At 51.5% G+C, this 13,645-nt stretch overlaps 1 protein-coding gene across 1 annotated transcript in view; it reads left to right on the forward strand.

Moving 5' to 3' along the window:
- The window catches only part of GSG1L (GSG1 like), a 200,312-nt gene that overhangs the window by 168,430 nt on the left and 18,237 nt on the right, over positions 1–13,645 (forward strand). Inside the window, exon 5 of the mRNA XM_054582822.1 lies at positions 844–1,011. Within this exon, the coding sequence (XP_054438797.1) occupies positions 844–1,011 (168 nt within the window). The remainder of the gene's footprint in view (positions 1–843; positions 1,012–13,645) is intronic.

Below are 13,645 nucleotides of genomic sequence, written 5' to 3' on the forward strand. Positions count from 1 at the left end.
GGCTCAGCATACACGTTAGCTGAGCACAGCCAGGAGTCCCCAGCTGGGCGTGGAGGAAGGGTGGAGCCATGAAAGTCATTATAATTTAATCTCTCCGAGGACGAGCTTGGAAACTGAGTCAGATAGAAGTGGGCAGTAAAAATGTTGATAATGGTGGCAATCGCAACGATAGCAAACCTTTGCAAGGTGCCAGGCTCTGTTCATCTCTTTTAATCCTGGAAACAGCCCTGAGAGGTGGAGCTGTTGTTGTGCCCATTAAAATGGATATGAAGAAGACAAGGCAGAGAACTTAAGCACCTTGCCCAAGGTCGCACATGAACAAAGGTAATTTAACTCTCACAGAAAACCAGCTTTTAGGGTTCTGGTCCCCATCTATTCTCATCATCGACTTCTGCTAATCTCACATTCCCTTACGCTAGCATCCCAAATCTCTTACAGTTTGTGGAATGTGCCCTGCACCTCATGCCTCCATGCCTCTGCACACGCGCTTCTCTCTTCCTGGAATGCCCTTTCCCCTGGCAAACCCTTCCTCATCCTCCCAGCCCCAGCGCAAGCACAGTTGTACAGTGGTAACCCTCCCCGTTGTCAGCCCCCTTGAATGGAATGACTTGCTCTCTTTCTGCCTCCTAATAATAAACTCTGTCATATCTGCGTCGCAATGTACAGATAATGCTGTCTCCCACGCCGGACCGTGATGGGGGCAGGGACCAAACCTTGCTCTTCTGTACAGCGGCACCTGCTTAGGCCTGGCCCAGAAGAGGCAGCGTGCAGGGTTCAAGGATGTGTGGTAGGTGGGGCTTCCCGCCGCCCCTCACTGACGCCTCTCTCCTTGTCTCTCGGCAGCCTGGCGTGGGGCTCCTTCACCTGCTGCATGGCAGCCTCTGTCACCACGCTCAACTCCTACACCAAGACAGTCATTGAGTTCCGGCACAAGCGCAAGGTATTTGAGCAGGGCTACCGGGAGGAGCCGACCTTCATAGACCCTGAGGCCATCAAGTATTTCCGGGAGAGGTCAGTGCAAAGGGTCACCTCTGGCCACTAATAGAAGTGTTCTGGGGGTAGTATGTGGGGTGGAGGGGGCAGGTTGGGTGAGGCAGAGTCTGGACTCCACTGTGTTGGAATATCTGGGACATTTTAATGTCTTATGGGGCATGTGACTGCCTTGAGCTTAGGGAATCAGAGCCTGAGAAACCAGGAAGGGAATTAAGATGGAATGTCTGCCATTTGACTCCAGACTTCTTAGAACCAAGATAGGGACATGCAAAGGCTGAACCAAGGTTTCCATCTTGGACTCTGTCACAGCCCTGAGTGACAAGAAGACCCAGCAGTGGGGCTGGTTATAGCTGCTGGAGGAGGGCTCCTCAAGGTCAGGCACCAAATCTGATCTCCTGAGTCCTCAGTGTCCAGCTGGGAATAGAGGAGGTGAGAATAAATAGTGGATGGATGGTTGAATGGTTGGGTGTATGCAAGGGCAGATGCTTGCATGCATGAACGACGGTGGCTATAGGGATGCATGATGGATGGATGGCAGATGGGTGGGAAGACAGATAGGCAGATGGTTAGCGAAGTTCCTGGGACCACCTCCTAAATAAACTACCTTACCCAAATTCTTATCATACGGTTGGCTTCTGGGGGAGTAATTGGACGTGCAATAATGTCTTTCAGTGGCAGGAAAGTAAAAGGTCGCTGAGCCTGAGGAGGTAAAAAGGAAAGGAGGCTGTGAGGCTGGGCAGTGTTGAGAAGTTGGACTCTCTGTGGGGCATGTGGAAGGGGCTCAGTCCAAGGAGTTGCGTGGCGGGGGCCTTGCAGGGACCTCTCTCTGATGCCATTGTCTCTCCTCTGCCACGTGGGACTCCTTTCTGTTTCTTGAACACTGTGAGCTCAGATTCACCGCAGGGCCTTTGCCCCCCTGCCTGAAATGCTCACCTGGCTGGCTCGCTCCAGTCTCTGCTCAGTGAGGTCTCCTTTAGTCATTTGGTCTAAATTTGCACACCCCCAGACACCCTGTCCTAGTCGCTCTTTAATCCATTGCTATTTTTTCCATAGTATCTATATAATCTAACATTATTCTATTTATTTATCTGTTTGATAGTTTGTAGACTATGAGCTCCTTGATAGAAGGGCTTTGCTGTATTGTCACCGTACTCTGAGCACCTAGAATTAGGCCAGGAACCTAGGAGGTGCTCCTTAAATTTTCTATGTGTGCAATCGTCTGAATTGTTTTTTTTGGAGACCTCAGCCCCGACTGCCTCATGTCCTTTCAGCTCAATCCCCACCATTGTCGGGCAGATTCAGCATCCCAACACCCCCACACCAAAGTTCCAGGTCAGGTGTCAGACCCCAGCCAGTCAGCTGCGGCCAGGGAGGTCAGGCTAACCTGGCACAGGGGCCTGCCTCGCCCACAGCTGTGGCCACAGCTGTGGCCTAGTGTTCAGGAAGGAGGCAACGACTGCATAGCACGGGACCCATTGTAGGCCCTCGTGAAATGTTTATAGAAGCCATATAAACAGCCTGATGTCTAAAACGGCCCCATTAACACTGCATCAGTTGTCACCTTGGCTCTGGGAGAGACTGGGACATCCATGGGCAACGTTGTTTTGCTGAGGCAGAAAACGGGAGCGCTTCTTACCAAGAAGCTGCCGTTTGCTGGTGCCCCAGTTTGAACGGTCCCAATGACGCCGGAGAGAATGCCTTGCAGCCTATGTGCAGATTTCACTTTACACATTATAACTTGAATGTTAACAGAGGTTCATCAAATTATTTTCCTTCTTCTCTGAGGAGACCATTTCAGTTTAACTGGGCTGTCCTAATTTTCCCTTTCCCTTTTCCTTTTTTTTTTTGGAGGTGGGGGTGCTGTATGTGTCTTCCTTGCAAAGAGCTCAGAGCGCGCAGACAGATCTCTGCACAGGTTTGCAGGAGGCCCGGCAGCAGGGCTGGAATCCTGCAGTAGCCAGCATCCCCTAGACCGCAGCCAGGGGCACAGGCAAGACGTCAGCGGCCCCACCTGCACTGTTTCCTACCCCTCAGGGGGCAGAGGTGCTGTAGAAAGAGCAGGCCCCCGGCCTCAGTGAGTTCCCCAGTTCTGTCGCTTTGCTGCTGTGGGAGTTGGGGGGAGCGGGCAGGCGTGAAGGCCCTCTGGGCGGGTTTCCTCTGACCCACGGCGGGGAGCCGGCGCTCTTGGCATGCTGGGAAGTCTCAAACCAGAGAAGGCAGGTGACGCGTGCTGGGCAGCGCCAGGCACATGGGGAGAGTTTTGTGTGTGCAAATTCCTGTCGCTTCTGCTACTGATGCGAAGTATAGAGCTGGGGAATGTTTAGCTCAGGACAAGGTGGAGGTGGCGTTTTAGGTATCAGGACTTCAATAGTCATATTAATAACCACAGTTGACACTTCTGTGGCGCTTGCCCGGTGCCAGGCACTCCTCTAAATGCTTTAGATGTTAATTCCACAGCACCTCTGTGAGGTAGGAGGTATTATTGTATCCCATTTTATAGTTGCAAAATCAAGTCACAGAAAGGTGAAGTGACTTGCCCAAGGTCACACAGCTGGTGAGTGCAAGAATTGGATTGGAACCAGGTCAATCGCTGTGGTGTGTGGCTGCCCAGGACTGGTAGTCTCTGCCCGCGCTCAGGGGAGTCCACTGAGGCTCGCAGCATGAGGGCAGGTGAGGTGTGAGTCAGGCCCTAAATGCAGAGCTGGGTATGGGAGGATACGGGCCCTGGGAGAAGGGGCAGGGTTCCCCTGCCACCACTGTCATTCCTGTCAGCCCGTGAGCCAGGTGTGGAGCCCACCGTCTCCGGGCCTCTCCTGCTGTTCTGCCGAAACGCTGCCCCACCCCACCTGGGTCCTGTTCGATTTTTCTGTGCAGAAGCGAGCCTATTGCAGGTCTGAGGAGCAGGTGGGAAGATTCTGAAAGGTTTTCAGGGGCTTTGGGATGAGGTGGTATATGGAAGAAAGGTGCGTGTGTGCACATGTGGGGGCCAATATGAACACATCCTGGGTTTGGGGTGGGGGAAGTCTACACCTCCTGACTGAGCAGGCTCTCTTGCTAGAAGAAACTTCTGGAATCAAACTGCATGTGTCGTCCCCAAGGAGGGCATTTTAATGGGGCACCCCAAGGAGAGGACTGAGAGGGGAGGGTTGGAAGATGCTGAATGAAAGGTAAATATAAGCCAGGGGGCGAAAGACAAATACCATATGATCTCACCTATAAGCAGAACCTAACCAACAAAACAAAGATGCAAGGAAAATAAGACCAGCAACACTGAAAGGAAAAGAAACCAACAGAGACAAGAGGTATATAGAGCTGGGGAATGTTTAGCTCAGGACAAGGTGGAGGTGGCGTTTTAGGTATCAGGACTTCAATAGTCATATTAATAACCACAGTTGACACTTCTGTGGTGCGGGGGGAAAAGGAAGGGAAGGGGCAAGTCAAGGAACATACAGCAAGGACTCATGGACAAAAGCAAAGTGGGGAAGGATTGAGGGAGGGAGAGCGGGGAGGGAGAAGGGGAAAGTGGTAGGGGGAAGGCAGAGACAAATGTATTTGGAAAAAAAAGAAAAGTAAATATTTGCAGATTGGGTCTTTCTTGAAGTCTTAAAACTCAGCTTCTGGTTTAACAGTTTGTGGAAGAAAACGAGACCTGTTGGGTTGGACTCCGGGGGAATTCAGCCATACTGAACACACACCTGCCTCCCAGGGGAAGGCCGTGGGGAGTCGGGGTGGGGAGCAAGAGGCTGGGAAAGAGGGCAGTTCCTGCTCCCCTAGGTCATGCTGGTCACTTCACTTGCTTTGCAACATGTGCCTCACTGAACTTGTTAATTCATTTACGTTCTTGTTTGTGTCTCCCTCCCGCTGTGTGCAAACCTTGAGAGCTTGTCCTTCTTGGTTTCCACTCAGTCTCTGGTGCCTGGAACCCCAGGGCTCAATAAGTTACTCATAATAATGATATCACTGATTATACCACAAAGCTGTACAGTGCCTTCTGTGGCTGGCCCTGTTCGGGTGCCTTACCTGTCTGTACCCACTCCGTGCGGGAGATGTGGGGGACAGGGTTGGAATTGCGGTGGTCTCCTGGCTGTGAGCACCCTGGTGAGTCATTCCCCCTCTCTGGACCTCAGTTTTCCACTGGAAAACGGGCCGGTGTTTTTCCTTGAAGCTTTGTTGTGAGGATTACATGAGGTGATGCAATACGTGATCTGCACAAAGCCCATGTCCCCTCTCCCTCCCCCTACCCCAGCCAGAAACCTCCATCTGTGCAGGGGAAGACACACTCCTGTCCGCCTGAGAAAGGGCACAGTGCACGTGCATATTGGAGACTCTTGGAGAATCCCACCTGGAGATGTACTTTGTTTATACACTATTGTGCTTTTAAAAATCTTTTTATAATTTTTATTATATTTTATTGATTATGCTATTAAGTTGTCCCGCTCTTCCCCCTTTGCCCCCCTTCACCCAGCACCCTCTGCTCCCTCAGGCAATCCCCCCACCATTGTTCATGTCCATGGGTCCTGCGTATAAGCCCTTTGGCTACTCCATTTCCTACATTGTACTTTACATCCCCGTGGCTATTCTGTAACTTCCTGTTTGTACTTCTTAATCCCCTCACCTCGTCACCTATTGCCCCACACCCCCTCCCCACCAGTCAACCATCAAAATGTTCTCCTTATTCATGATTCTGTCTGTTCTTCTTGTTTGCTTAGTTATTTTTATATTCAGTTGTTGATAGGTATGTACTTTTTGCTATTTTATTTTTCATAGTTTTGATCTTCTTTTTCTTAAATGAGTCCCTTTAACATTTCATATAATAATGGTTTGGTGATGATGAACTCCTTCAGTTTTTTTTTCCCTGGGAAACTCTTTAACTGCCCTTTGATTCTAAATAATAGCTTTTCTGGATAGAGCAATCTTGGCTGTAGGTTCCTGCTTTTCATGACTTTGAATATTTCTTGCCAATCCCTTCTAGCCTGCAAAGTTTCTTTTGAGAAATCAGCTGACAGTCTTATGGGAATTCCCCTGTAGGTAACTAACTGCTTTCCTCTTGCTGCTTTCTCTCTCTCTCTCTCTCTCTCTCTCTCTCCTACCAATCTGTATGGATGCAGTTTTTTTAATTCCATAGTTGTCAGACTTTTAATTCCATAGTTGTCAGACTTCCATTCAGCTCAATTTTATAGTTGTCAGTTCTCTCTCTCTCTCTCTTTTATCTTTAACCTTTGGCATTTTAATGATGATGTGTCTTGAAGTGGACCTCTTTGTGTACATCTTGTTTGGGACTCCCTGTGCTCCCTCGACTTGCATGTCTATTTCCTTCACCAAATTAGGGAAGTTTTCTTTCATTATTTTTTCAAATAGATTTCCAATTTCCTGCTCTTTCTCTTCTCCTTCCAGCACCTCTTTGAGGCAAATGTTAGACCTCTTGAAGTTGTTCCAGAAGCTGCTTATATTTCTTAATTTTTTTTAATTATTTTTTCTTGTTGTTTGATTGGTCGTTTTTTGCTTCCTTATGTTCCAAATCATTAATTTGATTCTCAGCTTCATCCACTCTACTGTTGTTTCCCTGGAAATTGTTCTTTAGTTCAATTAGTGTATCCCTCATTTCTGACTGGATCTTTTTTATGCTGCTGAGGTCCTCACTAAGTTCCTTGAGCATCCTTATAGTGTTTTGAACTCTGCATCTGATAAATTGCTTATCTCCACTTTGTTTAGTTTTTTTCCTGGAGTTTTGATCTGTTCTTTCATTTGAGCCATGTTTCTTTGTCCCCTCATTTTGGTAGCCTCCCTGTGTTTGTTTCTATGAATTAGGCAGAGCTGTTTGACTCCATGTCTTTGGTAGTGTGGCTTAATGTAGTGGATGTCCTAGAGGGTCCAGTGGCACAGCCTCCCATGTCACCCAAGCTGGGTACTCGAGGTGCACCCTTCGTGTGGGCTGAGGATACCCTCTTGTAGTTGAGCCTTGGTTGCTGTTGGCAGGTCAATGGGAAGGAGTTACCCAGGCCAGTCAGCTGCAAGGGCTGGCTGTGACCACTGACCACCAGCCTCCGCCCTCCATGGAGGATCGGCTGTGCGGGGGCAAGGTGATGGTGCTCTGATGTGGTCTGTAGCTGTCCACTGGGTACGCTGGCCCTGGAGTTTCCATGGTGGTGCAAACGAAGGTCAGCTTCCACCTGTGTTTTGCCCAGGCACCCTGTCTGAACTGTAAAGCAAACTGAGATGGCTGCTACTTGTGCTGGCCTTAGAGATTCCCAGGTGAAGCCAAGCTGTGAATCTAAGATGATTGCTGCTAGTACTGGGCCTGGGGCTCACTGAAGCCAGCTGTTGCTTGATAGGATTTAGGAGCCAAGACCAGCCATTGATATGGAAAAGCAGCTTGCGTGGGCCCATAGTTGGCTGACGCAGTCTCTGGGGATCTCCAAGGTGGGTCAAACAGTGTTAGCTAGGTTGATGGAGTCTCATATATGGCACCAGCTTGTTAGCTCTGTAGGGGGAGAGCTCAGAAAAGAGACAATGGCCTCTGCTCACCTTGATTCCAGATGCTTCGGTCTCTCCCTGTATGCCACTGATGACTTTCAAGCTGCTACCCTAGTGTTGGAGCTCAGAGGAAGTGAGTCTGAGTAAGTCCATATGTAGGTTCTTTAAAAGGAACTGCTTGGGGCACCAGAAGTTTCTTCAATCCCCATTGGTTTTTGCAACCAGAAGTTGTGGGGACTTATCTTCCTGGCACTGGAACCCTGGGCTTGGGGGCCTGGTGTGGGACTGGGACCCCTCATTCCCAAGACAGCCTTCCCAAATTTTTATCCACCACACGTGGGTGTGGGACCAGCCTGTTCCACATCTGTGCCCCTCCTACCAATCTGTATGGATGCAGTTTTTTTAATTCCATAGTTGTCAGACTTCCATTCAGCTCGATTTTGTAGTTGTCAGACTTCCATTCAACTTGATTTCTGATGATTCTGAGTGATGGTTGTTCTATATTTTAGTTAAAATTTTGATGTGGTTGTTCAAAGAGGTGAGCCTTGTCTGCCTACACCACCATCTTGACCAGAAGTCCTTAAAAATCTTAAATTTGTCTGAGTTTTAAAAATCAGGAGATTTCATAATTTAAAAAAATTGGGTTTATCACTTGTGATGAGAAAGCAGGCCATCTGGCCACACTGGTCCCAGTTCCTACATGGTGAATATAGGCTGAGAGGGAGCATCTACCCTGCTCAGAGCCCTGCGATTTGGGAGGTGGGGCGGGGGGCTGGCTCTGGAGCTGGTGAGTGCAGCAAAGGGCCCTGGGTTCATGAGGAGTCTACTGGAGGTGTTTCTGGGGAGAGGGCTGAGGCCCACCCCAGGGAGGTAGAGCATAGAAAAGCCTTCATAAATGAGACCCTTGGGCACAGTGCTTACCATCCAGATGGGCAATATGTACAGGAAGGTGTTCTCAGACACTGGCAACCCCGTGAGCAAAGGGCGGGGGGGGAGCAAACAAGTGCACTGAGGAAAACTGAAACGGTTTGGTGCGATTTGAGACTAGAGGGAGCGGTGGGAGTTGGGCCTGGGTCTCTCATCTTTCTCATCTGCCCACTGCGTTTGCGGTGGGGGCTGGCAGCAGCTGGGACGAGAAGGTGGAATAGGTACCTGCTCCAAACCCCTACCTGGTGCCAGCTGAGGCTGGTGCAGAAAGGGGTGCAGGCACCCCACTCCTCACCAACTTTGCTCCCCTGTGTGCTGTGAGGAAACTCGGAAGGCAGGATGGCTAGTCTCTGCTTCCTCACCTGCCACTCACAGCACGACCCTGTGCATCTGCCCTCCACCCAACCCCTGAGAGAGCTCTCAGCAGCCCGGGCCCCCACACTCAGGCTCCTCCCTGTGCCTCTCCCGCCAGCTGTCCCCTTCTCTGTCCCGCCACAGGGCGAAGATCCCAGGGTCAGTTCTGGGCCCCCTTCTGTCCTCATGTGACCTTATCCTCGGCGGCCACACCTGTGCCAGGACTCCTGCGTTCTTAGCCCACTCCAGACCACTGACTCCACATCCAGCTGCCTTTCTGGCGTTTCCACTTTGCATTCTCAAAGGCAATAAGAATCAGAATGGCCATGACCCACTCATGATGGTGTCCCCAAATCCAGTCCTGTTTCTGCATCTCTCTCCATGGTAATGTCCTGCTTACGCCAGCCAGACATCTGCAGGTCCTGACACACCCACGTCCAGTTCACCCCAAGCCCAGTGCATTTCCACAGTTAGTTCATTTCTATCAGTCTCCACTTCCTCCTCCTGCCCGGAGGTCCAAAGTAATTAATCCCACATCCGACTTTGCCCTCTTGCCTGTCCTCCCCCAACAGCCAGAATGCTAGAGCTTCACTGTGCTAATATGATCAGGTACCTGTACCCCCATCATTCTGCTTCAATCAATGCAGTGACTTCCCACAGCTCCAGGACAAAGGTCCAGCTCCCTGGCATCACTTTCGAGGCACTGCCGCTGCCTAGCTGCACCGTGGACCCCAGTTCCTGCTGTACACAGCACCTTCTGTACCTCTGCCGTTCCCTAGACAGGTCGTTCTCCTCCCTCCATGTTGCTCCTGACTTGCCACCCTCTCTGCCTGGAGGGCCCCACACCCTGCCTTGATGCTGGGCCTTCAGGTCCTGCCTCAAATATGGATTCCAAACCCCACCAGACCCCTGCCTGCTCTCCCAGCCCCATGAGGCCTCCTTCGCTGCACTTGTACCAGCCTAGCCCCTCAGGTGCTCCTGCAAGCTCCTTGGGGGACTCCCCTTCTTTATTCAGCAACACAGGAATAAATGGAGAGAGTGACAGAGCAGAGAGGAAGGGCTCTTGGAAGGAACTTCTGGGCCGCATCACTGGCTCATCAATCAGGACAAGGTGACATTTGCCCCCTGGCAGCTACCAGTGGTCTGGCTGGCACAGCCTTCTCCCCAGCCACGTGAGCATTACCGCGCTTAGGTGTGCCCACCTCGGCCACTTGGCTCACCAGCTCGCCCTCCTTGTAGCCAAGGCTGGGCTGTGGAAGCAGCTTCTGAAAGAAACCAAAGCTGGAGGTTTTCACGTTGTGCCGGAGCCCATGGGGCCCCCTCGGAGGCTGCTGCGGGTGACGATGCGGTTTGGGTGGCTCTCCACTAATGCTGGGGATTACTTTTCTAAGTAATAATCTCTAACCCATGCAGTTCGGAAAATAATCTCAAGGTGATAATATCTAGACATTTCTTTTTAAAACCCAATATAGAGAAACAAAAGACAAAACTGTCAACTACACAAAGATTAGGGGAGGGCGCTGACACTGTGGATAGCTTTATCTTCTCTGTATTTCCCAAATGTTTTGTATTATGATGAAATTACTCATAAAGTGGGAAAAGGAAAAAAGAATTCTTTTAAAAATCCATTTATTTTTTTCCTCTATCTTGTAATGGCATGTGTGATGTATGGAATCTGAGTTTCCTACCTACGGTCATTTATTTGCCAACATTCCTTTTAATCCAGCCCTTTATTCTATTGTAAATGGATCATTGAAACAATCACCACGTTCTTTGTCCCCTGCAACTACATTAGTCCCGAGACCCAGTCAATAGCAGCTCCCTCACACGGCTCCCTCACACCCATCTGTTTCCACTTTCACTGCGTGAGTACTACTTTCCAGCGACGCCTCGCACCTCAGCGCTCCTTATTGGGGTCCATGGAAATCGCCATCCTCCCCCCACACGGGGAGCACCGGGCCCAGAAGTCAGAGCTGGCACGTGGAGATGCACGGCCCTTGCCCAGCTCCCACAGTTACACCAATTAGCTGTGAGAGGAAAGCACAAAGCACAGAACAGTCCTCGAGGTGGAAACTGATCAAAGGGACATGGGGAGAAGATGTGGAAGGACAGCCACGCATTGGTTCCTCCCAGATGTCGGCCAGCTGAGGGGACGTGGGAGGCGGGAGGGCGCCCTCCCGGTGGCCTCGTGCCCCACCCTCACTACCGCTGGTTCCTGGGCGATGCCCATGTGTAGCCAGGACTGTGGGGAGCACGCTGCAGGCCCAGGTCCGCTGGGCAGCAGCCCAGAGCTGTGGGGAGGAAACCTGAGCCTAAGCCCGGTGAGGTCCCCGCAGGCCCAAAGCCAGGCCCCAGGGCCTGGCTCCTCAAATGTGATTTGGGCCCAATAGCATGGAAACCTGTTAGAAATGCAGAATCTCAGGCCCCACCCCAGGCCTGCCCAGTCAGAACCTGCATTTAACAAGCTGCTCAGATGACGTGTGGGCACCGTGGAGGCTGCGAATCACTGGGCTGGAGCACAGAGCAGGTGCGGCGCTGCTCAGGCCCCAGGAAGTGGACGTGGGCAGTGGAGGCCGGAGCGTAAAGGAAGGTGCTGCAGACCAGGGCTGCTCGAAGCGTGGTCCCCCACTAGTGCCCGTTTGCGAATATCCACAGTGACATAAGGACAGAAATTGAGGCAAGTGTTGGGAAACTTTCACAGCAAGTTAATATTGTTGGTATAGCCAAGCTTGCCTTTTGTACGTATTTTTTTTTAATTTCATTTTCTAGTAACTGATTTTTATCATATTCTATTTAAAAATTGGTCCAAGGTAGACTGAAAATTAAGGAGGAAAACCCAGTCCTTTGTCACATAATTGGAGAAGCATGGAGTGTAGACTGTCAGTTCAGACGAGGAAGTGGCTGGAGACTGGGGACACAGCAGCCAGCCTGGGGCCAGTGAGAGAGGGGCCGGCTTGCGGGAGGACACGACAGGGCCCCAGGGCTGGCGAACGTGCTGGCAGAGATAAGGCCCGGCGGGACCCTCGCCAGTGCCCCTGGCCGCAGCGGCCACATCTGGCCCTGGAGTTAGGAGTGCAGATACTGGGGAGAAAAGACATTGGTCTGGCCCATCCTCAAATCCTCGGAGCCCTCTGCTTACATCACTTGCCGTCACTTGCCTGCATCCTTTTCTTCTCTCAAAAAGAGCAAACACCGGCCTCGCTCAGATTCCAGATGTTGTGGGTCACTGAGGGAACGACTGGGTGACGGTGCAGTCGTAGCCCACACAGCTGCTTGCACATCTGCTGGCCCCACTTTCCACTGGGACCTCACGGTGCCGGCGTACCCAGGGGCGTCTGACCGAGAACCCCCTGCCCGCTGGGAATGTGCAGGGCACAGGGGACCACACTCAAGCTTCAGGGACCCATAAACCCGAGTTCAAGTCACAGCCCAGCCCCTGGGCAGCTGCAAATCAGCCATGGCGGGAGCAGGCCCGCCGCGGAAGGCCACAGCACCGCGCACGGGGCCCTTCCTTCCCACCGGAGAGCCAGCTGTTCGCTTCACCAGCACACCGCTGAGCTCCGCAAGTTACAAGCTGTCTCCGCTTCCACTGCACGTCCGTGGCATGGGGATGACAGTGATGATGGTGGTGGTGACGGTGGTGGCTCTGGTTGGGATACAGGCTGAGTGGGTGTAAACAGACCCACAATAATAAGGATTTAAACAATCCACCAATTTATTTGTCTCTCCCTTGGACATATGAGAAGGTACCTTGGTTATTGCTACCTTCCCCTGGCGCTCATTCAGCTCTCTGGTCCCCACAGTGTCCTCTCACTCTGAGCTCCTGCTCTGACTCTCCTGGTCCCAAAAGCAGGCGACTGTCTCTCTGGGGCAGAAGGCTGCGCTGTGATCGCCCAGCTTCCCTCTGCCCTGAATTCAGGAATGTTTGATACTTTGAAGCTGTTCTTGTTTCTTCCAAAGCATCCTTCCTCCTCAGGCAACAAGTGGGTCAGGTCTAAAGGATGGAGAGAGGAAACAATGTGATGGGTTAGGGAGGAGCATTGGCCAATATGTTAAAACAAAATCCTTCCTCATCAGGACCTGTGAGGCGGTCAGAGTGTCAGACCATAAAGGCCCCAGAGGTGAGGAAGATGGCGATAACGGCTGGGATGACACTGAAGAGGGTGACAAGTGCCAAGCAGGGCTCTAAGAGCTATAAACAGAGGAGCTAAAGCATTTCTTAACTCACTGAGTCTTACAACCACCCTAAGAGATGGGCACATTATGATGCCCATTTATCAGAAGAGAAAATCAAGACTCAAGATGATAAGGCTGTGTCCAGACTCAAACAGCTCACAGAGCAGACACTCAAGTCCAAGAGAGGAGGCGACACAGCGCGTGCATGAGGGCCCGAGGCGCCCAGGTCCCGCCTGCTGGCCCTCCTAAGCACTGTTCACCCCGATCACTCCATTAACCCTTCAAGGCATGTACTTGAATGTGTAATTTCCCATGTCATCATGTCAAAAAAAAAATGCCTGTCTTCAGAAAGCACATAACATTTTCTATAGGCAATTACTGTTCAAATCAAAGGAAATTGTCACCTAATTGCATTTGCAGTTGTTCCTTTTCTTTCTACGCAAAGCTCAGCACCCTGGGGACCCCCAACGACCTCCCCAGAGGGTCATCAGCCCTGGCCATAACCGCTGTCACATTTGCCACTCACTGGACAGCTGCCAAGATCCTGCGGATCTGTCACTTCACTGGCAAACCTGGTGGTGAGGGCTGCGCCTGTGCAAGGAATCGAGCTCTTGCCAGAAGGGGGACACTCGGGCGACAGGCAGGCAGGCCCGGCCGCGGACCGGCCCCCTCTCTGAGGGGTGAGGGCGTCACGTGGGCTTTCATGCTGCTCCGGCTCACC

This window comes from Pteronotus mesoamericanus, unplaced genomic scaffold (assembly GCF_021234165.1).
Source record: "Pteronotus mesoamericanus isolate MK-2021 breed Mesoamerican mustached bat unplaced genomic scaffold, CSHL_Meso_final contig_72, whole genome shotgun sequence".
Classification (NCBI taxonomy): Eukaryota; Metazoa; Chordata; class Mammalia; order Chiroptera; family Mormoopidae; genus Pteronotus; species Pteronotus mesoamericanus.